The 27,425-nt window shown below is 42.4% G+C and overlaps 1 protein-coding gene across 6 annotated transcripts in view; it reads right to left on the bottom strand.

The window, feature by feature from the left end:
- Positions 1-27,425, bottom strand: part of LOC111153534 (transient receptor potential cation channel subfamily M member 3) — a 486,919-nt gene that overhangs the window by 191,682 nt on the left and 267,812 nt on the right. For 4 of the 6 annotated variants that reach the window (XM_022512597.1, XM_022512596.1, XM_022512594.1 and 1 more), the window contains exon 6: positions 23,863-24,034. In XM_022512597.1, the coding sequence (XP_022368305.1) occupies positions 23,863-24,034 (172 nt within the window). Of the gene's footprint in view, positions 1-7,408; positions 7,484-23,862; positions 24,035-27,425 lie in introns of all 6 variants that reach the window. The other 2 variants (XM_022512595.1, XM_022512593.1) reach the window with 1 other exon arrangement.

A 27,425-nucleotide genomic window follows, 5' to 3' on the forward strand; every position in this document is an offset into this window, starting at 1 on the left:
TATTCAGAAAGGGGCCCGAGTCTGCTCGCTGTTCCTTTGCTACATCGCTTCCGGGCTTAATAAGGCCAAGGCTTACTGCTGTCCCTCTCTGATTCCCTGGAATCAGGTTTTCAGTTCCTTCTAAACCATAGCTGTTCCCAGTCACAGATTCTCCTTCCTGTCAGGTTCTCGGAGGGAAGAAGCCCCAGGGAAGGATTAGATCATTAAGCAAAGGAAAACAGCATCTACAATCCAGCAGCACCTGCATAAATCCTGGAGGGGGAAAAATATCGATTTAAAGTTTTTCTCATTCTAGCATATCCTTGATGGTGCTGAAAACAAATCCCTTCTACTTTTTTCTCATAAATAAATGCCTCATTACATTCTATTACTTAAACACATTGGAGTGCCAGGATGAGGAATCAGCAGACAGTCATGGCCCAGGGGCACTCACTCCTTATCCTACTCTGTCCTGTCTGTGTGAAAACAGTCACTTGGCCTGTTCCTACTCTGCCACCACTGTCTGATCGCAATAATAAGTGCTAATACCATCATCCTAGAAAGGGCATGACCCTAATGTTTTGGATAAGAAAGTGGCCCTCTAAGGACTGTTCTTAAAACCCTAATGCTAATGTACAAAGAACTAGTTTGTGCATTGAAAATTAGTACCTAGAAAGCTCCAATATACACTGCTAACTAGAAAAAGTCGTTGAATAATTTAAAACAATATGTAATTGATATCAACATATAATATCCCATTTTTGTTTCTTACAGTGGTAACATTCTGGAATAAATCTATTTACTTTGAAAAAAAGAAAATGACCACTTCAAGTCCTTAGCTTTTCTGGTCCGTATCTGCTTTTCTGGTCCGTATCTGCTCTAGCACACGACTTTTGAGATTAGCGTGTTCAGAATCACCCAAAGCATCCAAGGAGGTCTAAAATGTGACTTGAGGATGCGCATTTCTAACAAGCTCCCAAGTTCCTGTTGCTGCGGGTCCACAGACTACACGTTGAGAACCACTGCCCAGCATGAAGCTCTGAGAAGAGGAGACTCCCATCTCGGAAAAGAAGTGAAATCTAAGATGTGTCTCTTGCGGTCACTTAAGATGAAAGCCCATGGAGTAGGACTGAAACATGCATGTTATGTTTCCAGTAGTCTATTTTAAAGTCCAAACTAGGGTCAGCGAACTTTGCCTGAAAAAGGCCCGATAGTAAGTATTTTCAGCTTTGCAGGCCAGACAGCCTCTGTTTAAGTCCTCAACTCTGCCACTGTAGCATGAAGGCAGCCAGAGGCGGTACGTGAAAGAATGAGCATGGATGTGGCCATGTTCCAATAAAGCTTTATTTACAAAGACAGATGGCACACTGGATTTGCATAGCCCATGGGTTCTAGTCTGCCAACCCTTAGGTCTAACTAATGTGATAAAAATGATTCCTATGAGGCAACATCTGTTCATCTGCCAAGACTGAGTATATACATGATTGATGAAAAACTATTTCGATGAAAAACGATTATATTCATATTTTGTTTTCCATTTGTTTCTCTTTCTCCTTATTTCCAAAAGGGCCCACTGAGCTGTCTTTCCTCAGGGAAAGTTGGCATTGCTGGACCGAGGATGAACTCACCACATGGCTTTTGTTAAGAACCCAAGCTCACTAATGTCGTGAAGAGAAAGAGGAGAAGGCAAGTGTCTCTGATGGGGACAAGTGGGAGCAGATGGGGCAGGAAGAAGGGATTCACAATCTCCCCCAATGGTCAGTTCCTAGGTCTTTTCTGACTTGAGCCAGTTGGTCATTCCTTCCTCTTGGAAATATGTTCGTTACTTGTAAAGAGGAAATATGTACTTTACTCTTACTTTCCAGACAGCTCCCTCTCCTTACTCTGCTAGCGTCTCCTTCATCTTTGCGGGTCCCTTGTCATCTCCCTGACCTCTGGTAAGACAGACTGTCTTAGGAATCATTCTTGGTCCTCTGCTGTCCTCTTCTCTCCTCTCCTCGCACACTCCCTGGATGATCCCCCCCCCCCCCCCCCCCCCACGGTTTCATATCCTGGCTACACACGGACAACTTCCATATTTACATCTCCAGACAGAATATCACCACTGAACTTCAGTCTTGCACAACCGTGCTCCTGTGGTCATCACCGCATGGACTGTGAGATGCCTTATATCAGACATGCCCGAATGTGAGCTTCTGATATCTCATGCCTGCCATTGCCATCCCCACCGTCTTCTCCATCCGAATAAATGGCAACACATTCTTCTTGCTGGGCAGTCCCCCCCATAACTGGACTCACCTTTTCCCTTTCACAACTTGTAGCTAATTTAATGGTAAATCTTGTCTGCTCTTTCGTCTTTGAATTACAGCCTGAATGCACCTCCTCGTCTGCTGCCACCCCTCGTCTAAGCACCTCCAGCTCCTGCCTGGGTTACTGCCATGGTCTCTCGACTGTGGTTCTGCTTTCACACTCGCTCCCTGTGTAGCCTACTCAACTCAGTAGGTAAGGCAACGCTGATGAAACATACAAGAACACGTATTCCTTTGCTCAAAACTCTACAAGTTACTATTCCGTACAGGGTGAACATAGAAGTCAAAGTTGTTACCCTCTTCCCTGGATCTGCCCCTTGTTCCTTCCCCAGAGTCCTTTCCTGCTCCTCTCCTCCCTGTTCCATCCACATGGACATCCAGGCCTCCTGATGTTCTCTAATCATGTTGCCCACATTCCCGCCTTAGGGCCTTTTCTTTGCTGTGCTGGAAATGATCTTCCCCAAGATGTCCCATAACTCGCTCCCTCCCTTCCTAAGGTCTTCATTCCAGTGAGGCCTCCTCCACCACTCTGTAAGATCGCAGCTCCCTCCCTGCACTCCCTTTTTTGGCTTCTCTGCCTTACTTCTTTCCCTAACACTTACCACTATGCAATATATTACATGTTTCACTTGTTTATTTCCTGTTTCCCTCCACCCAAATGCAAGTTCCAGGAGGGTACAATGATCATGGACATGAGACCTGAGGGGGACTGCCATGAAATGCACCCTGGGGCTCTTCTCAGCACTGGAGCTCCAGAGGCTTCCTTCTGCCTGGCCTGGAAGGGAACAGAGAGGTCTAGGTGGTTACGGTAGCAATGGCAACCTTGGCTGAGGGAAAGTAAGAGGCCCCTTCCCGATTTCCCAGGTACACTATAAGCCCGAGAGAGAGCAGGCAGGAGGGGAGAGAGGGATAAGACAGGAAATGAGTGGGGGAAAAGGAGAGAAGTGGGAGGGGAATGCGGGCGGGGTGGGGAAGGAGAGAGAGAACTAATAAAGACTGAGATCGAATTCACTAAAACCAGATGGAAAGAGGGCTTGGACTTATTTGAATTAAGGAAAATTTTTATTATGTGACATTTCCTACATATCTAAGTTTATGAAGCATAATTAATTCATACTCACTGCAACCGTTCTTATTACTTGAATAACAGAAAGAAATAAGTGGACAGAACAAATCTTGCTTGGTGCCCACCATGAAAACCAAATCTAGAGACGGAAATACAAGGGTGAGAACTCTCTCCCTCTCCTCCAACGCCTGATGTGGCACGCCATGCTTAATCGTCCTTTTCAGAATCTCCTCCGTGATTTCCTAATATGCATCTGAGTCATCCTCACTTCCTGGGTTCTCCCTCTTGGGTGGAAGCAATGCGGCTAATGAGGAGAGGTTCAGCTCAGATTTGTCTGATGACCAGAAAAGCTGACTCTTGGATCCTCACTCCCCTGGTTGCACAAAGGTGCACCTGTTTTGTTTTGTTTTGTTTTGTTTTGTTTTTCATCCTCCCTCACTCCAGCAGGAATTGCCCACAGAACCCCGTGTGGACCCCAAGATGCCAAGACGCCAAGCCTCATTAGCCAACCCGGGCTGTTGGTTCCTCTGCCTGAGACTCAGGACCTCAGTGTTTCCCCGCAGCACCGTGCCATGTGGAACTCCATGCAGCTTTTGAAATCTGGCGTCCTCACAGAACAGGGACAACCTGTTCACTGAGGGGAGGAGCTGCTTGTTTGTTTCAGCTCTGGATGCCAGAAAAGAAAAGGAAAAAAAAAGAAATCAACTGTTTGCCTATTTGGCTGGTATTCGGGCAGAAAATCTCTATTTTCCTCTCCCCCCACGCCCCCTTAGGGGTTAATCTCTTTTGCAGAGGGTCTGAGATGAAAAGATGTGTATTCTCTTATAACCTCTGGCCATTTTGTTCCTGACACCTTGGGAGCCCTATTTCTGGTCACTTTTCAAGCCTATCTGAAATTGACTTCACTTTCACAGCCATCAGTTTCAATGATTTTGAAATGATCCAACTGATATTCGAAGGGAGAGGCAGATTATTTTAAATTCTGGGAAGAGGCTGTAGGGGTCCCATGATAAATTCCCTGGCCTTACAAGCAAATTAAAATCTCAGCTCTTTTTTTTTTTTTTTTTAGACTCCTAGAGAATGAGATACCTTATCCTCTCTAAATACATCCCACCGTCAAATCATTGATTATGGCAGAAAAGTACTCAGTCAGCACAAGTTCTGGCGTTTACTTCACGTTTGCCTAACTTTCTAAAGTTAGCCACGCATTTCCAGTGAATGGTGGATCCTAATCTAGACTGAAAAGCAGCCACGGGCAATTATCACCTTAAATAAGTGGGGGGAAATCAATACTTATTTCTTTTTCTGTGTCAACGGAAATGAAGAAGCCACCACGGCGTTGGCTGCTACAAAAAATACATATCCTTCGACTCTCTAAGTTCATATGATGGCCACAATTTAACAAGAATCACAAGTCAACAAGGAACACAGTCAGACTTCCAGAATACAAGCATTCATGCTCACGACAGTCTGAGGTGTTCACGACGGTCTTTGCCGGTACATGTCCCTATTCGTTTCTCTTCCCTGAGTCTGTCTGTGTTACTGCTTTATTAGGTGTCCTCCCTTGTAGCTTTCCACATCCAAGCTCCTCTATTACATGTTTATGTCAGGTTGGAAATCAGAGCTAAAAATAAGGCCAGAAAAACATGGATTGATGTTTACAATAAACATTTATTTCGCACTGACCTGACCATACCAGGTGCTAGGGTTGCCGGGTGACAAAGATGAGGAGGACTCAGGCTCTGCTCATGAGGAGCTCGCAATCTGCAGGTGACAGAGGGCTAGGCAGGCAGGCAAAGGCACAGAAGCCCTGGGTCGGAAGAGATAGGGCCTCTTATTCGGAGGCTCGCACAGTGTGGAAACGGGGATTATGGGGTGAGTAATGGAGTCTACAAGAATCAGTGTGTGTGTGTGTGTGTGTGTGTCTTATGATAACATTTCACCAAAGGGAAGATTTTCAAGCTGAGGCTTGGAATGTAGGTTTCTATCAATAACTAGAGTTGGAAGAGGCTGGAATTTCAGCAAATGTCAAAACAGGCGGAAAACACATCCGACGAGGTATGTCATTATGTCATTTATGGGAAACTGCAAGTAGCTTTGGATGGGTGCGACAGAAGATCCAAAATGCATGATGGAGGAGAAACTAGAAACACAACAGATGAAAAGAAACGGAAAGACTTTCCTTTAGCAGTGAAACCAGAAGGGGTTGGGTTAAGAAGGTCAATTAGATCTGACCGACAACAGCAGATTGTGCTGACATTAGACCAAAATGCCAAATATTTGCAAGGCAAATCTTTCTAATCTGAAAAGAGATCTCAGCCTCCTTCCCTGAACTAAAAGAAGCTAGGAGATCTTATGGAATGGTGATAGTTCCCCAGCTGGACTCATTGTTTACAGGGACTGCCCCAGGCCCTGAACAAGTCATTCTAATGCATGAAGGAGTGCTTTCCTAAAAGGGAAAAGGCTCCTCGCTTGACCTGGAAAATGAGTCAGATAAACAAGACAGGCAGCTACCTAGAATCAGGTTTTGCTAATGTTAATTCTACATCCCCAACATCCTTCTTTTGACTCCATTATTGTCTTGACTGACAGAGGGACATTTTAGTACCATGACAAATATTCCAGTGACAGCCAACTTCTATCAGGCCATTTCAAAAGATGAAGAGAGGGCAGATGTTTACGTGGCATTGTCTTCATCACACAACCTATTCTTTTAGAGGGAAAATTCTTTAAAAGACAGAGAGAACTTCAAACAACATGTTCAGCTGAGAGCGACTGAAAAATGGCAGGTCACCGGAGTCCAAAGTTAAGTGATTATGAATTTGATATTCCTATTTTGGATGGTCTTTTACTTGACTGGTTGAGTCTACAGGTAGTAGAAAGTCCAAATGATTGGGCTGAACAGGTTAGAGCATCCACAGAAGGCAATGAAATGTCCCTGAAATACATGTAACTCACCCAGAGGAAGTTTAATAACATCTTTTTCAAGTCATGTGGTTTGAACCCAGGGCTGTCATTCTGGGGGAATATAAATTCATTATTTCTTAATTCCAGATCTCCCTGGATGAAGTTCTGCTATGACCCTTAACCCACAGAACTCTTACTGATCTCATGGAACAGTTATGGGCTCAATGATGGAAATTCTCATGTCATGGTTACCCCAATGCATTTGAAGATGGTGCAATGACCAACAAAGATGCCGGTGATGACAATTGAACGTCCCTTTGCCTTCCCAGCCTCCTTCATATATTCTCAGGCATAGGATGACAAAGGGAAGTCCACGAGTCACATGAAGAAAGACTGTAGCCATGGGTACACGATCAGGAGCTTCTCTGTTTCTCTTCACCCCACCCTCCATGCCATCACCCCGCCTTACTTCCTCCTCATTCTTTGTTGCTCCTGTGGATTCCTCCGCCATCTTGCCACTAACCACTGTCTTCTGCCCAAAGTTCTGCTGCTGATGAATTCCAACTGAACCAATGTTCTACCCATGTGAGACATGGAGTTTATGTTCCAATAGTTGCTGAATGAAATAATAACCTCCAAACCCTCCAAGGTAACATGATTTTAGGGGAGTGTCTTTTTGAGTGAAATAATGCTTCCTTATGTAGGGTAAAAGGAGCAAGGGTTCTGGAATCACATGAGCCTGGTTTGCGCCACTCTATGCCACTAACTGGATTTAGAACAAGGGCTTGGTTACTCTGAAATGCTGTTTCATTAACTATAAAAAAGGAAGATAATAATCCCTACCTTGAAAGGTTGCTGTGAGTATTAAGAGAGATAGTATGTATGAATGCCCAGCATGGTGCCCGGCACATACTGGGGCTGCAAGAAATGCTTATCTCCCTCCTCCCTGTCTTACGTGGGATTTTAGGATGATAAATAATAGGGAGTAACTAATCTCCAATGTGGCTAAAAGTCTAAGAAAGAGATAAACAACAGTCATAGGGAGAGATAGTGTTAGGAATATCTAAAGGAAACGAATGGTTTTTATGGTTAATTTTCTTGGTTGGGGTTTAAGAGAAGATTCAGGTTGTCCATTAATTATACTTACCAATTGGGTCTAATTGGCAACTACCCCAAAATGAATAAAACAAGCGGGAGTCAAGAGAGAAAAACGGCAGGCATCCTGTCAAAAAATAAAATCTTTGAAATTTCTACAACCCAGTGGTTGAATATACATTTTATTAAAGAAGACAGACTCACCCAATTTATAAACGTGTGCACGCAATGGAAATCTAAGTCGCACATTCAGACTTTCACAACGCATCACCAGCCGTCTGCACCGGCTCTACCACGTCTCATCACTCTACCTGTTGGGTCCTTCAAACCAGCGTCCCCTAAGCTGGAGGAAGCATCCCTTGTGATTCTGCTTTAGCCTAGGTGACTGCTCTGGTGGTCAAAGGGTTAAAGGAGGCACGTGTGTCCAGTACTCCTAAGGATGCTTAGCCCTTGGTAAATCCTCAAGAAATGGCTCTGGCCGTTGTTATAGTGATTCTAATCACAATTAGGAATTTGGCTCTGTGTTTTCCAAGATTGAGCAAAAACCGGATTGTCCCCTCTCTCCTTTTAAAGACACTTGTCTGTTTTTTTTGGAGCCATGTGTCCTGTTTCCAGGTGACTGGCTTACTTTTGACCTAAAAGGAATATTTCCCCCCCATTGGCTAATGGACTTAACTTCTTTTCCTTTTAAAGATAAATTGAAACGAATGCTGATATATCACTCAACATGCATATTATTTACTGAAAAAATTCCATTTGTCACTCTTTTCTTTCTCTTATCACCAAGAAAATGACTAATTAGATAGATACAGCCATATATACATTATCTATCCATATCGTGTATCTGCTGCTTCCTTCCTTCCTTCTATGTATGCATGTATGTATCTATCTACAGAAAAAGTCACCAAAGCCATTTCATTATAATAGGTTTCCTTACTAATTTGGCTGTATTATCCCAAACTGGGAGGTAAATTTAATTGTAATATCCTGCCTCTGGAGTTGTTAATTGACTGAAGAAGCTAGCTCGGGTTAAGATGATTCAGTATTTCATTTCAAATCTAGGCCTCAGAGGACAATCCCATGAACATCTGTTTCTGCCCCTCTGTTTCTTCCCTGGAAATGACATTTATGGAAGCCCCCACATCCTCAAGTTATGTCTTCTGGCCCCAGCTTCCTAGGATCAAGCCAGACTTCTAGAGCAGCCTCACTGGGGGCGGTGGCTGGGCAGAAGGTAGGTGGTCGGTGAGAGACACAGTAGGGTCTTACCCACTTTTATGGAATATTACTTGGTGATTCCTCATTGTCCACAACCTGGCTGAGCTGCCTTTTTGTGAGAATGTATCCAGTGGGCAAAACACAAAGAAGCACACAATGTAAGGATCGGTTCCTCTGGATTCTTGAGAGTTTATAAAATAATAAGCCAAGAGTAACTACTGTGTATTTTCCAGAAAGTTACCAATTAGCATGTTCCTGAGAACACAGATTCAACTTGGGAGCATACGCCTCCCCAGGCTGCTCTACCACTGTGCACAACAATTAGACTGCTGGCTAGGCACTCTGAGCAAAGCTGTAAACAGACAACAGCACAAGCCCTCCTGGAAATTTAGCACAAGCATTTGGTTACAGAACCAAGCACACAACTGGCTGAGCTCTGTCTTTCCCGCAGAGTGAACAGCACCGTGGTATTTTCACTTTGTTCCTTCTTTCCTTCCAGATACCAAACTCTAACTAACAAAAGTTAAAATGACATTTTAGTGAAGATCAACCAGATTCGTTGAAGATTTGTTGCGTAATTGAGAACGGAAATGTCCAGCCATCTGGCATCGGCTGACTGTGACTCCAACTATCTTGTTATTTCCTTGATTACCCTTCTGGGCATGATGGAAAAAGTGGTCTCAAGGAGGAAAATGGGGACATTAAAGGGCCAAGGATTTTGCTTCCAATGAGGCTGATGCCCTAAGGACCCTGCTTTCACTCCTTGCTGGGATGCAAGGAGAACCTTTCCTAATCTGGGTTCCCTGGTGTTGTGCTAAATAGAGTAAGAAAAGTACCTCCCAAACGAACACATTGACTATGCTGAGCAGCAGACTTGAAGTGTGGTGTTTTGAGCTGAGATCTGTGCCAGCTAATGCACGGAAGGAAAAGGGGCAGGATGTGTGACGGTTTCCAAGGGGGCTTTCCTACCTGGAAAATGAAGGTGATGAACTACATGAAATACACACACACACACACACACACACACACACACACACATATAAATATCTGTATAAATATATATAAATAAAAGCGTATATACAGTTGTATATATAGTATATATGATAATAGTGTATATATATGATAATAGTGTACATATATGGTTATATAGAACCCATGAAATGAGCAGCTTTGTACCTGCCCCATCTGTACATCTCTATATATGTAATTATATCCCAGGTATCATATATTATTCTATAGTTATCTTTATACCTGCATGGTAAGGAGTATCTAGAAAAAGAAAACAATGAGGGGCGCCTGGGTGGCTCAGTGGGTTAATCCTCTGCCTTTGCCTCAGGTCATGGTCTCAGGGTCCTGGGATCGAGCCCCGCATTGGGCTCTCTGCTCAGTGGGGAGCCTGCTTCCCTGTCTCTCTCTCTGCCTGCTTCTCTACCTACTTGTGATTTCTCTCTCTATCAAATAAATAAAAAAGGAAAAAAATTAAAAAAAAAAAGAAAGAAAACAACAAAACATATGTATCTTTTCCTTATGATCTTGTTATTTGTCTTCCTTAAAAAACTAACCACTAGGCTATTTGAACAAAGTCTAAACAGACCTTGTTTAGATTTGCAGCTAAAATAATGCAACCCGATAGGCTAAACAAGTTAATGAGAGCAGAACAATTTCAGTTCCACCACAGACCAGGCACTCCGTTTCTGGATGTCCAAAGCTCTCACCCACATGGCTTGCAAACCATCACTCACATCCCACCCCTCAAAATCTTACTGAAAATACCTCTGCCGCATAGGCCCTTGAGCATTCCACCAAGAAATACTCTTCCTCTGAACTCCTGTCGTAGTTCATGTCCTTAAAGGGCACGTAACACTTGCTGCTCACGATAATGCAGCTCTTTGTGTCCCGAGCGGAAACAGCCCGGTGGTGGCGGCTCCGACGCAGGCAGACTTCTTGGCTCTGCCTCTTATGACTAGTGTGACGTCAGGGCGGTCGCTTGACCTCAGTTTTCTTTTTGGTCAGTGGGGATAATCAATGGTACTCACTTCCTAGGGTTGTCGTTAGGGGTAAATCATGATGTCTTGCAAAGTGCTTAGAATAGCACTGAACACTAGTTATTGTTCACCGGTTTGTAAAACCTGAATTCTCCAAGTGCACAACTATGCCTTATTTGTCTTGCGAGTCCCGCGGTGCTCTGTATGTCACAGGCACAGGCGCACAAGCCAATACTGGTAGAGCCACAGGAGCACCGTCGAAGGGAAATCTAACAGAGCGATCGCTATTTATTGTAAATGACAGACATCTGAAGTTCCCATTTTGCTACATTTTGAAGAGCTGAAGAACTTTAAGTCCATGTTTTGGCTCCATAGGAAGCATCTTAAAGGGATGGTGAAATAAAGAATATAGCGGGAGCCACTCTTCTCTAACATGAGCGCCACCATCTCTAACATGAAATAGCTATGGAATGAGCTACGGGGTGACCCAGCTCCATCTCAGGGAGGAGGACCCTGGGAGAGGGGAGCGGAACTTTGGGGTGGCCAGGAGCATAATGAAGGGAAAATGAACAATTCCAGCTCTGCTGAACTAGACTCACAGTAGGGATATAAAAGTAGGACATTTTCAGGAGCCCCATTATACTAGGATGTCTGGCTATGGCTGAGGCCTGGGAATAAATTTAGGTTGTTTTATCATTCACTAAGTCCCAATAGGGAAGATAATTTTGCTTCTGATTTCAGCTACTGTCAAATGTAGGCATCAAATCTGTTACATTGGTCTCATAATTAAAAAACAAATTGTCTATTTGAGAGAGAACGAGAGAGAGAGAATGCACAAGCAGGGGGAGGGGCAGAGGAAGAGGGAGAAGCAGGCTCCCTGCTGAGCAGAGAGCCCAGTAGCAGGCTGGATGCCAGGACCCCAAGATCATGACCTGAGCTGAAGACAGATGCTTAACAAACATGAGCCACACAGGCAACCCAGTCACATAATTTTTATACACATCCTTTATATATGATTGGACATATTATTTTGTATGATGTGTCCTTAACCAGCCTCTTCTCTTAGGTTTCCTGACTTGACTCTATGCTCTTGGATGAAGCCCGGGATCGCCGGCAGGTTGAGTAAGCAAGAGAAAACATGGGGAGCAGAGGTTGGCTCCTTACCCAGAGGTCAAGAATGATATATATACACTTGAGGGAGGAAGGTTCTGAGCTCATACATTACATGGATAGGCAGACTACTTCCAAAGGTTGTCTTCCTCCTTCCTTCTCTCCCCCTGTCCTTTCCTTCCTTCCTCCCTTCCTTCCTTCTTTCCCTCAACCTCTCCTTTTCTTCCTCCCTCCTTCCTTGTTTCCTTCCTTCCCTCCCTCCCTCCCTCTCCCTATTCCCTTCCTTTCCTTCTTTCCTTCCTTGCACTACAGAAGCTGTATTTGCTCATTATAAAAACACTGAGAAGTACTTAAAAGGTATACAAGGAACACATCAGTTCTCATCTTACCTCCACCACCTTAGGTTTCACTCCCTAGAAGCTATGATTTTTTTTTTAAAGATTTTTTTAATTTATTTGACAGACTGAGATCACAAGTAGGCAGAGAGGCAGGCAGAGAGAGAGGGGGAAGCAGGCTCCCTGCTGAGCAGGTAGCCTGATGTGGGGCTCAATCCCAGTACCCTGAGATCATGACCTGAGCCGAGGCTTTAACCCACTGAGCCACCCAGGAGCCCCAAGAAGCTATGATTGATAATTATTCACCTGTGCCCTTTCAGATACATTATAAGTATGCACATATATTTAAAAAAATTTTATAAACATACATGTAATCATAAACACACAATTGTACTGTTTCACAACAGGTTTTTTAACTTAGGAAAAAAATACCCTTGGATATCTTTCCACACGAATCCAAACAGAGTTCGTGCATTATTCATAACTTCAAAGTATTTCGCTATATGTTTACATAAAATTTAATTAGTCACTTACTCATGAATCTTTGGGTCAAAAATACTATAAGAAATATGAATAGAATAAATTTGTAGAAGTAAAAATATATGGCTAAGGGGTATGCACATTTAAAATTTAATAGAGGTAGCCAAATGATCTTCCAAATAAGATTCCCCACATTGGCACACACAAATAATGCCTATTTCTATATACACTTCTTGACAGTAGATAATTGTAAACTTTGTTTTCTGCCAACCAATAGGTTGAATACATTTCACTGTCTTAATTCTCATTTAATTTCGAGTGAGGAAATCTGTCCGTTCTTCCCCGTGATCCTCCTGTTGATATATTTTGCCCATTTTTATAGAATTTTTCTTTTGGATTTGTGGGTGTCCTTTGTGTATTATGGAAATTAGCCCTGTGTCATGGTTGCAACTATTTGCTTTCCTTTGCCATTTTTTTTTTGAACTAGTATTTTCTAACAGCCCTTCTAAGCACTGAATTTGTTTTCTACAGCAGCTTAGCTCGTGTGAATGGATGAGTCACGACAGCTCTGAGTTTGGTAGTACTAAAAGAAGAAGTGAAAAGATACCAGGGTAGGCAGAAACCAAGGAAAGTTAACAGTTCCACATATGGAGTATCTGAAGAGGAAAGGTGAGGTTTGTTTTCAAAACACCTGCCTGCCTTTCATCCAATCTGTAAGGCATTAGATCCTCCCACCTCTATTCAGTTAGGAAGCTAGAAGGGAAATTCCAACTGTCTACAGCTCTACCTCTAGGGTTTTATTGAATAACACAAGCTAAAATCGAAAGAAAAACTAACTATGGTTGGATGAACAAGGACATGCGTATCTTGGTCTCTAAAACAAGGTTACCCAATTCACTATTTATTATAAGAAGCTTCATGAATTAATCTTGTTGTAATTGTCAGCATCACCAAATAGTTTCAATTCTGTATTTATTGACATTCAAAACATTTTAAGGGACCTTCAGATGTATCTTGCCATATTATTAGTTATCACTTAGGGGTTATTAAAACGTAGGAAGATCATATTGGATAATTGGCATAAGAAGGTTTTCAGTCCCTGAGAAACCCATCTGCTCATCAGGTCTCCTCAAATGTTTCTGCAACAGATTGGACGGCGCAGAGGGGGTATTCTTATTCCCTAAGATAGCTCCTTTGTCCTCTTCTCTCAACAGGGCTGAAGTCCTATTGGAACCTATGGCTTTGAGGGGCTGACCAATCTCCACTCTCCTCCCTATCACCAAGGTGACAGCCAAGTGTCAGTCACATGAGAATTATTTTCTGGGATTTATCTTTGAAACATTTGTATCAAGAGTACAGCGTCATGGAAACATGGAATCTTTCTGATTTATTTTTAATACTTTGGGATTTCAAATGTTACTAAATGATGTGTAACAAAATTTGTGCCTCCATTAAGGACCCATTATGGGTTATACATGCATTATGCATAGCACAGCGTCTGCAGTTACTCTGAGGCGTAGGGGCTCTACTTGAAATAGTTAACTTAAGAAGTTAATGAAACCAGAATGGTCCAAGATAAGCTATACAATTTTAGACAATCTTGTCTCCATCCAGCTGCAAGCAGAAATTGCAATTTCCAGATCCAGGGCAAGACTCTGCAACTACTGATCACGGAGAGACTCACAGGTAGAGAGAGAAAGGGCGGGGTAGGAAGCCTGTGCTACAGGAACTGTTTATGGACAAGGCTCCCCAGTGAACATATTGGAACTGTAACAGGCATATCTCCTCTGTGAGTGGCAGATAACGTTTATCTTATGTGACAACTCCAGCCATTTCTTAACAACAATCTGGAATGCTAATCTGAAAAGAGATGGCAAAAATTACTGGCTATACCCCGGTATCTACTTTTCCCTTCCTTCAAAGTGATGGGACTTTAGCTCGAGATGTATTTGACTAGGAGAAAGGCTACATTTTCAGACACCCTTTTAGCTAGGTGTGAACGTGGGACCAAATAGTGCCACATGGGATGGAAACCAAAATGGTTTGTATGACTTCCTCATGGTGACTTTAAAGGGAAAGGGTGTGATGTTCCCTTGCTCCTTTTCCTTATTCTTTCTGGCTTGAAATAGAAGAGATGGGGAGCTCCCATGGACCATGAAGACAGACTGGAGGAGAAAAGAAAAGGAATCTGAGTTCTCAACTCCATGAGGCTACTACATTAAATCTGGACTCCTATTCAGAATAACATGAAAATAAGGGAAAAAATCCCATCTCTTTTAGGCATCCAGTGTTTTGAGTCCTTATTACAGCAGCAGAACCTGTGTCTTAATGAATGCAAAATGGTTCTGAGCTGAATCAAGGCTCAGTGGGAAAAGTCATGCGAGGTCTGCAATGCCGGCTGTGGGCAAGGGACCTGATGGTCTACCAACTCTAACCTCTTACTGTATGGATAGCTAACCTACTCCAAAATGGAAAACTCTCAAAACAAAACAAAACAAAACAAAACAGAAACAACCCCTTTTATGCCACTCGTACATTACAGCTTTCCTTGTCTATATGCCCGTCTCCCTCTCTGTGCTATTGTTAACCACTTCAGGCTTAACCTCTCTGTAATTGGTAGAAAGACAAAGAAATGAGACTGACTTAACAATCATAATAAGAATAAAATAAGTAATATGTGTCGTATTTAGGATATACTATTTATTTATATATAAATGTCTACAATCCTTTAAAAGAGCCTCCTGGAAAACTATATGCTTACTTCAATGATGCTGCCATTACTAAAATATTTTTTGGAATTGTTTTGAAGTTGTATATCCACCCATTTCTTATAATAACAGGACTGAACCAAATCACTAAAATTTCTTTTATGCCCAACCGCAACTCTTTATTGAGCATTTGCTATGCCTAACATCGTTAGTTTGGGTGTCCGAAAGGTTGGTAATCAATTGAGGAAGTCAATAGTACTCTTTTGACAATCTATGTTAAATCTCCTGGGTAATGTGGTTTCATAATTTAACAATAAAAAAATAATACATATAAGGAGTCTATAGTCCAGGGAAGTGAGAAATATACACCAGAAATGAAATGTGAATTTTTAAAAAGCTCTGCTTCATAGAGTTTTATACCATTGATTTATTCATTCCCTCAAGATTTATATTACTGCCCTGCCCCCTTACTTCCCCCCAGTAATTTATAGATTAAAAATTAGAGTTCTCTTTGTATTCAATTTTAAAACTCCTTATTCTACTAGAACCTTGATTAATGAATGCATTCCCCGTTGCAATGCATTCTACTGAGTAGGCTTTTCCAGGAGCCTCTGGGTAAAGCAGCCCCATCTCTGTGTCTGCCCCTACACCAGCTAATAACCGTGGGCTGTGGGCTTTCTCTGAGTCTCAGGGACTCTGACAGGAGAGCTCCTGGCAAGAAGCACATTTCTGGAGTCACTGAGCCTGAAACATAAAGCCGTGGTACTCAGAGTGGGTGCTGCTGAGTCTTGGTTCTGCCGGTTAAGCAAGTCAGTGTGTCCCTTCAAATGAGTAACAGCTTCCTAATAGCCATTAGGGCAGAAAGGTCAACTCAAGTCCATTTATAGTTTTTGAGTATGCCTGGAGTTCGGGCTTAGACAATGACTTTGGTCCTCACCCCGGAGAGAAGGGGTTCAGAGCCAACGAAGTCAGACAGAAGGAAGAACTTCCCAATGGCAAGGACATTAGGATCAGAAGGGCATGTCAGGGCGGACATCCAGCGGATGCTGTTGGTTTCGGAAACCCCTGTCCTCACCGGTGGTTAAAGATTATAGACCTCATTGCTAGCTCACGATTGCTGCCTTGTCTGTGTGTCTTTAGACTAGAATAGAGCATCATGGTGTGGCCTTGACACGTCAGGTGTGGGCTATTGGAAAGATTTGGAAAACAGCAAAAATAACAAAAACAACCAAACAAACAAAAAGAAAACTCATGGAAACACATTTGCAGTAGTGTTTCCTAAGGGACGTGATTGGCCTTTGGGGCACGCAGGTCTTCACATGAAACTGTTCTGCCCAAGGCAGAATATTAACATCCCTGCCTCTTCTCTCATGTCATTCGGGAGCACCAGAAATCGTGTCAACCTGGAGGCCCCCTGATATTTTTAAATGCCTCCTAGGGGAGGCCGGGTCACCCCAGTTGTAAGCCATGACAGCCATGTTTAAGAATTATCACCCAAATGGTGGTAAAGGAAGGAGGATATCAATGATGCAGTCATGATTACTTATTTCTGATTATGGAAATTTCATGGGAACAAACTGCTTTAAATTGATGTGTGCCATGTCATAGAGATGAGCTTTTTAAAATAAAATCCTCTGGAGCCAATAGGACTTTACCAGTATTGACTCACTCTGGGCATTAGAAGTTTCTGTGGCTCATGGAGTCTATAACTCGGCAGAAAGGGGATATATTTGTTTCCTCAATAAGGCATAATTTATTAGGGATGATGTTCTGTACTGTTGGAAGACATTATTCTTCTTATTATTTTTGTTAGTTTGGGTGAGTAAGCATATAGTCATATATAAATAGGTATGTTGGCTTAGGGACTGCATAAGAAAACGTATTTTTCCTACAGAATTCTAAATAGCAATATCTTCTAATACCGAATGTGATTATGCTTTATGAATTCTGCCATCGTTTCTGCCACTTGTTTACTCAGAAATACCAAGCCCATTTTAAGCTGCTGCTTTAGAGAAAGTACTCCTGGTGTCCTCATCAGACGAGGCTATGCTCAAATGTCAGTCAGTACTCTGGGGCAGAGAAAATGCGGAGAAACAAATTCTCTCTCAACCAAACCCGACAGTAGCAAAAGTGTTGGTTATGGAAACCTAAACCCACCCAGACACCCCCATTAATTAATATCACAAAGTAAACGTATCTATGATGACTGTCACGGGGACATAATCCCTTAGACTGGATTTAGTCTGACATAGATTTCACTTTAGAGCATGGACATGACAAAGTTAGAAATTTCTAGCCTCATGATGAAATTTCCTATAGCTTAAGTTGATGTTCACAATATAATTAGATATGCAATCTGAATAAAATTTTGCATTTGGGCAAACCTAAAACAAAATACAAATAACAAGAGTAACATTTTAATCAAATAGAGCCCAAAGATAACTAGATTTCTCTTGTCTTCCTTCAATCCCCTTTTTGAATAAAATGATAACTTACGAGAAGAAAATTTAAAGTGTAAGATATATTCTGGGCTGATTCACGTTTAGCCCGAAATCTGACACTGCTACCAAATATGTAGTCAATGGCCCTGTCACCATGACTGCTCTAAGACACTGGATGGCTTGAATCTCTAAAGAAAGGTTACATTTTCTCCATCACGCTCTGTTTATTTGGGCAGAAGGAACAACTACAGTGTAGAATACACTTTCTACAATATAGAAAAAGACAAAAGGGTTTTCTGGTTATTGCTGTAATGGTTAAGATTTTAAATCAATTACTCTTCAACAAATCATGTTAACAGAGACTTGATGATATGGTCCAGAACATAATTTTGAACCCTCATTTTTTTCTCTTTGGATCTTTCCATTAACTATAGACATATATGGTTCCTCCTTAACAAGGAGAGCCAGGTCTGATTTGTGGTTAAAAAACAAAACAAAACAAAAGAAGAGAAGAGAAGAGAAGAGAAAATACACACACACACACACACACACACACACACACACACACACACACACATTGTGATGAATTCTCTTGACTCTTGTAGGTTTCAAATGAGAGGGTCTGGTCTCAGGTTGGAACCCATGGCATCCAGGCTATACCAACACAGAACATGGTTTCCTGGCGGTGGGGGACCACTGTACCACCAAGAAGGCAGGAAGGGAACCGGTGTTTCTGGACAGCCACATGCTAGAATCCTTTCATATGCTGACTCCTATGTCAACTCCTTTAACCAGGGTTCACAGATCCAGAAACTGAGTCTAAGAGAAATGCTTTGATACTAGAATGTTTATGGATGAAATGATATGCTGTCTGGATTTCCTTCAAAATTATCCAGAGGAGGATGTAGGTAGGTACGTATAGGGAGATTCTAAGCTTGGCCATGGGCTGGTAAATGTGGAGGTTGGGTGACAGTCATGGTGGGTTATTATAATCTCCAACTTTTTTGTATGTGAAATGTTTTAACAATAAAAATAGATGCACAAGATATGCTTAGGGTTTTAAAGTCCCATGAGGCTACTTTTGTGCTACTTTCTAGAGCAGCCCCTTGGTAGCCTTTCAGCTAATACATATTTCCTGAGCAGCTACTGTGTTCCCAGCAATGGGTTAAGTTGCCTCAATTTACAAGAATATGTGAATAGCAATAAAATATTTTAATATGAGGAATTTTTTATTATCTACCTTTTTTAAATTTAAATAGTTCAAACTTAGCATATGGTGCTTGGCAATATTAATGAAAGGTGTGGGTCACCTTTGATAATGCCCTTAATCACTTCTCAGCACTGCAGTCTGATCTTTGAGATGAATGACTTTATGTTCTTATGAATGTCAACTACACCGTTGCTTTCGTCCACAGACACAGAACCAGTGACTTCTGGGATATAGGCATATAGGATTGCAGAGTCAAACAGCCTCACTCCCTTGCCTCTCTCTCCCTCCTACTTGCCAGACACAATCCCAGCAGGTGCTCAACCCAATTCTATGTCTGTTCTATTGCTCGAGTTGAACACGGCTGCAAAGAAAACACACAACCCGAGAGATCCATGGCTCTCAAAATTCACAACCAAAATACCCGATGGGGCCAGGATGCTGTGGGGTCAAGCTACATTTCCCTGGTCCCGACATTCTCCCTGTCTCTACATTAATTGTAGTGCCTTGCGCTCCCTATTCTCCTCTCCCTCCTCTCCTTCCACACTGATGTTTGCTGATGACCTCCTCTATTCTTTTCTTTATAAAGAAACTATCTACAGAAAAGCACCTGATCAGCCCAGAAGAAAATGCTCCATCCTACCCATGTATGTGCCCATATGCTCTGTCTTCCCTCCTGCTATGCAGGGAGAAGGTGGCCATGTCCGAAAGCCGAGCTCTTTATTTGTGCACTGAATCTCATCACCTTTGTCCTGATTCCCCCAGAGATTCCCCCCGCCTTTTTTTCCCTGCAAAAGCTTACTTGTTTGGAGCTCTCCCTAGCTCCCCCTGCCCCTTTTTAAGAATCTACCAGTGTTGTTAAGAATGGCCTCGCAGCTTTTACTTGGTGTGTCTACTCCTTACCATGGATGCCCAATTCATTAGCAAGTCCTCCCTAGTTCTACCTGCATGATATATCTTAGGATGTATGCTTCATATGAGGCATCTAGAAGAGGCGGATTCACAAAGATACAAAGCAGAGTAGTGGTTACCAGAGGCTGAAGGGAGGGAGGAAAGGGGAGTTAGTGTTAATGGGCACAGAATTTAAGTGTGGAATGATGAAAATGTTCTGGGGATGGACGGTGGTGACGGTCACACAACAATGCATATGTACTTAATGTCACTGAACTGTATACTTAAAAATGGTGCAAATGGTAAATTTTATCTTATATATATTTTACATTTTTTAAAAAGCCCAGTTAAGAAGATATCTATGCATATATTTGAATCCGACCACATTTTACTTCCCCTCTTGCTGCCATTCTATTTCAAAGCGTGCTCATTCCCACCTGCATTATTCCTCCCAAAACATCTCCCTGCTGGACAGCTTGCTCCCACCTCAGTCTGGTCTCTGCACACAGCAGCAGAGTGAGGTTCTAAACTGGAAAGGAGATCCTGTAATGTGCCAGATCACAATTCTGTTAGAATAAAACCCAGCTCTCTACAAATGCCTTGCTCTTTCTCGAACACCCAGGGCTTTCGTCCCTACTTTCGCTCCCTTCCAGAATCGTCTCCCCGCAGTGGGCTCCCTGACTTCATTCAGGTCTCTGCTTCCATGTCACCTCCTCACAGCAGCTTCTCAATGCACAGGCGCGTGTGCATGCAAACCCACCCATGCAGGTCTGGTCCTATACCTTCCTCTGCTCTCTTTTTCTTAACAGTTCTTTTTACTACCAGACATCACGTATTTATTTGTTTCCTTATTTAACCTATTACTCAACCCCTCTGCAGTTAAAGTCAATGAACTGTCGACAGCTGCTTTTCCAGACCTCAGCCATGACTGGTCTGTAATGGGAGTTCAAGAACTATCTATATCCTAAAAGGCTGTGCACATGAAATTTGAAGTTTAGCAAGTGGCCGGTGGAAAAGTGTTCCAAAGCAGGTCACTGCTCATGTCCAAAAGGGTTCTCCTTTAAAAACAAAGACCCTCAGGAACCAGTGACAATACTTGAGAAGGGACAGCTGACACCAGGAATGAGTTGGGGGCAGGGAAGAGAAGAGATAATGGAGGCCAGGGTGCAGAGACAAATGGAAGAGACTGGTATTTGTGACACATTATCATCAATGATTGTCATTTAGATGAGAAAGGGTTGAAAGTTCTCCCGAGCAAGACTCACTTAATATTTAAGGAAAATATCCTTCAGAAGATTATGTCACTTAAGTCAGAAACAGACTTGTTGAAAGGCTACTGTGGTAGGCAGGTCACCCCCAAGTGATGAGGAGGAAAGGCACTTTAATGAGAAACACGCGGAGGGCATTCAGCATGGGACTTTTAGTGACAAATCAGAGACAGCCCCAGGCACCTGGGACAAGGTGATGACCCTCTCAGATTCAGCTCAGGGACAGAACTGGTGTGAAAGCTAACTCCCGGTGTTTCTCACTACAGTTTGTGGGCAAACTGCGACCCTGAGCCTTTCTACCTCCTGTGACCTCAGAGACCTCCTCTGGGTGTCTTTAACCTCCGCCTCCCATGTAATTATTTTTATTCAATGGGAACCTATGGGTTTCTGCAAATCCTCAAGTAAGTATCTCAAAGCAGGGAGGAAAGTTATGTTTATAAATTACAATACATCCAATGACCATGTGGCTCCCCTGCCCCCAACCCTCATTCCAGCTCCCTTCACCCAACCCACTTGGGGGGTTCACCCCTTACCTCAGACCTAATCCTACTTGTGGACTTGGAGCAGTTTGAGAGTCTCTGGCCTGCTTCTCTGACCTTGTGCCTCAGCTTTGCACCTGGTGCATGCTTCTCCCCTACTTTTTGCCCTAGACCCTTGACTGGGTCCCCACTTGTCAATGTTTCTGTGTGCTGCTACCTGCCTTGGTAAGCTAGTGAGGGTCCACAATCTCTCTGAATGGCGTGAGGCGTGTGCAGGGGGTCCCGGCTCTTCCAGCATCCCTGACATCCTGACCCGCCTTGGCCTGCTCTTTGACGCCATGTTTCTGGGCTTTGCGCCTCATTGTGGCCAAGTCACTGTAAGGGAGCCTCTCTGGGTCCCCCCGTAGGCCATTCACACGGAGAGCACTTCTGGGAGCTTTACGAGAAAGGTAACCCCACAAAAAGATAAATTACAAAAAGATGTTCCCTCTAAGATGACCAGTTAGGAAAACAGCACCCTATCCTTAGGCAGCCTGTAAGGCATGGAGCTTGGCAGACAGAACTTGGCAGGTTTGCCCCCGCCCCCCAGCACCCCCGAGCTGGGTGTATAACTTACACCACCATGTACCTAGTTCTCCTCCTCATCACTGACTAACCGGCCCAGCTGCCACCGGTGCCCGACCCCATGACAGGTTTCCTGGTCTGGACAGGTTTTGCCTCATCGGATCCCTGAATCTGACTCTGAATTTGCTCTTTGTCTATCCTGCTCCCATCCTGTGTCTTTCAGGTCATTCCCACTGAGGTTCTCATTCTTAATCTGACGGTGTATAAGAAGTCAAAATCTAAGGAGATATCACTCATAACATTTGACCTTTCTATCCACTACTGTAATACAATTCAATTTTAGTATTACAAAACCTACTACCCATTGGTTAGAGTGCTTTGTTACACTTGATCTCTGCTGATTTCTAGATCGATTTTCTAGTCCTTTCTACCCCCCCCCCCCCCCCCCCCCCCCCCCCCCCCGCCAAAAGACGTCTAGCTTGGGATAATCCTGTTTTCTCTTTCCAAAGACAGCTGGGGATTCTAGGATAGAAGACAGTTTCCTAATACAAGTTGGACTTCAGGCCTAGGCCAAAAGGTACTATTCTAGACACCCCTGTGGAAAAGACAAAACAGGAGTAGCTCCTAAGCGTTGGGACAGCAACAAGTGTGAGAGAGAGAAGGTGTGATCTGACAGGGCGAACATTCCAGTTCTGGAAGGAACGTGGTTCTGGCAAGGAAACCCCCCGCCCCAGACAGATACAGAGAAAAGACCAGGGGGTAACCATTCAGACAGGCTGAATCACAGCACACTGAGAGTCTGGAAACTTATCCAGCCAAAGAGAATCGTTTGTTATTTAGAACTGCAGGCTCTGAAAGTTGATCAATTCGATCCAAGTTGCCCTGATGAGACAAACAATTACCCCTAAAGTCTGAGCTTGCCACGAATCCTCCTCAACGTTTGCTTTGTGGAAACAAACTAAAATATTGTGAGGAGACATGGTAGATGACTTTCCTACCTCTGCTACATTTACACGCAAGCTACTTAGTGATTTGGGGAGCACTGCTGTTTTCACAGTGTTACCTTTTCACAGTTAATTGTGGGCACACTAAATACAGCATAGAACACACGAGTACTTAAGAGGTAATTTCAGTAAACCCACCATAGATACGGATTATGTAGTATGCATAAACATGCACATAAATCTAAACATATATATTTAAAGACAATGAATAAATACACAGAATTAAGACACAGAACTAAAGTTTATGAAAATGGGTACACAGAGTACTTTTGTTTGGAGAATGCCAGTTGTCTTGAAATTCCTAAGCATAGGCAGATCTATACTATGATATATATAGTGTGTATATAGTGTATATATAGTGTCTATATACACACTATATAGATATACATATCTATATACACACTAAGATATATATCATATATATATATGATATATATTTGTAATTTCTGGCCAACAACAACAAAAAAACAAATAGAACCAATTTCTCCAGGGTGCCTTTCCTCCTAGAGTACTGTGTAAAGGATGTAGGAAAAGTCTGGAAAGAAAAATGTGTCTGCATGCATACACCCTAGATGGGGTTGAGTTTCTCATGTCTGACAAATGAGCGCTAATCCACTAATCATGTAATCCCTCGTCTTTCACGTCCAGTCCCCTGCCCCCGGATGACTTCCTCGGGTTCTAACCACTAGCCCTGCAGACACATAATGGTCCCTGTTTGACACTTGCTCGAGTTCTTATAATATTGCCACATGGTACACTTGTAGTTACTTTCCACAGGCTTCCCATGAGGCCCAGCAGTGGGAAGAGCAGCCTACTTACTTGTGTTTATCTTCTGGAGAGAAATGTGCTTTTCCAGTTGTCTCCGCAGCTTGACCTCAGCTCCATATTTCCCGGTGGTCCCGTTGTCAGCCAGGATGAAGTGGGAATGCATGCTGTTGAGAACAGTGAGCTTGCTCATGGGGTTGGACATGGTCTGATATGGCCGGACAACCTGCAGGATTTCAAAAGGAAGAGGTGGAAGTCAGAGAAAGAGTGAGCAAAATATGAAAAGGAGAACCAGCCAGAGAGGAAACAGAGAGAGAAGGATAAATCAGTTCTTTGGTACAGTGAAAACAGTTTATATCCTCTTCCTAACACCACTGTGGGTAGCAAATTTTATGGTCAAAGTTCCCCAGTCCCAACAAGATTATACTTAAGGAATAACATGTTTATATGCTGAGTTTGATACAGAAGCCAGAGTTTGTGCTCTCACCATACTCAAAAACTGGCATGTGAAGGATTGTGTCATTGTGAGGTCGATCTTTCATCTGCTGACAAACCCCAAGTAATTTTAACGTTTACTCATTTTGTTTTTTCTTTCTCTTCTCCATGATGTCCTTACTCCAACTGGCACAGCAGAGCCATCATGGTTCTGGAGTAGGGTTGGGTTGGGAGTGGGGGCCAGGCAGATCTTTTCAGTCAAGCCCATTCAGTCATCTGAAGGTCTGTTAATTCGAAAAATCAACCTTGTTCTTATTAGACACCTTATTTAAGTGGAAATACTGAATGTCAAATACGTGTCTCATGAAATGAGCGTGAATCAAAATATTCATCTCTGTCTTTGTTTGTTATTGTGTTATTTTCATTTCATGGTGAATTATACTATCCCAAACAGAGTAAGTCTTTCAGTTTTTTATATCAAAAGAAAAGCAAAATCTATTGTGAGTTTGGGTTGCTAGTTCTAGTTGCTTTATAGACATTACCTATATTCTTTGCAACAATCCTGCAAAGAGGGTGCTCTCATGTTTATCTCATAGATGGAGAAATGGCACTGGAGGTAAAATGGGTTTTTCAAGAGTTTCTTATGCACAAACCAGAACTGACATCTGGGTCTCATTCCAAAATCTGTGCTTGTTCCCCTGCCCACACTGCTTAGACATGATGGAAACAAGATAATGCTTTGGAAATCTACTCCTAAAATATTTAGGTAGAGACTCCACTCAAGACCATGAAAAGGAAAGCTCAACAAGCTCATTGTTACAAGGCCTGGTATGGTTATCCTTATACTGAATCATCAGAATTGACAGGACAGAAATACATGCTACTGGGTTTTTATTTCCGTGCCTTTGTGTGATGTGTACATTCATTATGGAGTTGAGACGCTCTCATTCATTTTCAGTATGTAATAACTCACTCATGAAAAGCTGTAGTAAGATTGAATAGTTTGCTAAAGAAATTACAAAGTGATTTAGTAAGGGCAGCCTTTAATAGTAGAGATCTCATAAAAGTCATTTTTTTTTTTTTAGATCTTGATTCTGATTTCAAAATCCATTTCTATGTGACTGGCACACAGAATCTACTCAATACATAGTGAATGAATGAACAGGAAAAATTGAGACAGGCATGTTTTTGTTTAAAATTTAAAAAAAAAAGGACCCTCTCTTTTCTGAATTGCTTGGGAGTTGATCTAATTTAAATTTAAAATGTGTAATTTTGAGCCTATGAAATAGCCTTCATTCCTTTTTCATGTATGTCTTATTTGTTAATGTAGCATTAATACAACATTAATTCATAGCCTCATTTTAGTTGACTCTTAGTGATAAAGGAAGCTCGTAACTTTCCGATTATTGTTTCCAGTAATGGATTGGATATTTTCCAGTAATGGAGCGGTATTCAATTACTGCTTTGTCTAGATGAGTGCACGAGAGTCCTCCAAAATACAGAGACAGCGGTTTGCTAACTCCATCCTGAGTTCTTTATCACTGGAAGAGTGGGTCGCCTGTGGCTGAAATTCTCATTTTGTTGTTACTCATTTTTGATTATAAAACATTCATTCTATAGCAAAGTGCAAGTTAATAAATATTAATGCCTTGCTGAAAGAAAAGAGGCTTAGCAGAAGGACTTTCTCCTATCCTTTAAGAGCCTCTGCATTGTGCTTTTGGACAAAAGAAAATGCTTTAGTTACTCTTCACTATTTTCTGAGCAGGTCCCCAAGTCTCCATGCCAAGGAGGAGGAAGACCCAAATTATTTCTTTGAGAGGCAGGGGACAGTGGATTTTCTAGAGGTTAAACAGTGTGTGATAGTGAATCCCAGACACTTGTTCTAGCTGAGACATGAAAACACACTTTTTAATTCCTGGGAACAGAGTTAAAGACCATCAGTGAACACAAAATTTTCAAATGAAGAAGGTTGTGAAAATAATTCTGGGCCAACTGACATACTTACCACAATCTGAGAATAACAGAACTGTATTAAATCATCTAACTAAATTCTCTATGTTTCCTCACCCACAGGATTCTAAGGACAGTGGGGCATCAGTCTTCTGAGTTTGGAACTTCTTTTCTTGTGAAACATGGTATACCAGCTCTTTGGAAATACTGTTCCTTTGAATCAGTCATGGCAAGTCAAGTTTACAGTAGCACACATGAATTTTAATTTCTTCATCTTACTGCTCCCCGTTTTGTTTGATCTCATATGAAGGTAAGTTAAAGGTGGTCATATTTTGGCAGAGATTTTGTCTGCTGTGTAATAGGGGATATACAACTGGAAAGTAAGTAAAATGCCCTAATTTATTTTGCTATCATCATTGGAGGAAGATTTCTGCCATATCCTTGAGAATCCTGGTCATACAAGCCATGGAAATCTGTCTGAATCCCATGAGTTCTGCCAGCTGCTGTATAAATCTGAGGCTCACATTTTTCATCTGTAAAAGGGAAGTGAGAACACCACTTAACTTCGCGGGTTAGATGAGATTATAGGTGCAAAGTACCGGGCACTTTGCCTGGTTCCTAGCAGGCAATCTATAAATGGGAATTCCTTCTCGGGCTTGGCTTTATTCTACCAACTACAAAGTGATTTTCCCACTGCAAGCTAGTGATCAAAATGATATGATGACAGACAAATCACAGACTTTTGTTTTCCACAAGAGACCTGAATCAATCTTTTTAAGTAAAGAAAAAAAAAATAGCAATCAGTTGGCAAAACACACCACGTGGCGTGTTTTTACTCCGTCACCTTCTCTCAGGCCATTTAAGAAGGCGAGGCTCTGGAATTATTGGTGGATTAGCTACAAAGTTGGAAAGAGCTCCCCGAGTGCTTCAAGAGGAATGCGTGTTGGTCTACTTGCCTACAAAATCCTCTTAATATTCTTCATAACAAACATACCAGCGGTCTATTCTTGTTTGAGTTACAATTTGCATATCTACAAAAGACTTGCTGATCTTCCTGTTGCTTCTCAAATCGGAAAAAAAAAGTCATGCCTTTGTGTCACATGAATACAAATGAATTCTTCCCTCTGACAAATTTTGGAGGTAATGCATCTACTTGCATTGTTAAGAGCTCATAAAAAAGCGCTTTTTTGGAAGTGTGTGTGTGCGTGTGTGTGTGTGTGTGTGTGCACGTG

The sequence above is a fragment of the Enhydra lutris genome, unplaced genomic scaffold (assembly GCF_002288905.1).
Source record: "Enhydra lutris kenyoni isolate GAN:26980312 unplaced genomic scaffold, ASM228890v2 scaffoldscaffold33, whole genome shotgun sequence".
In the NCBI taxonomy this organism is placed as follows: Eukaryota; Metazoa; Chordata; class Mammalia; order Carnivora; family Mustelidae; genus Enhydra; species Enhydra lutris.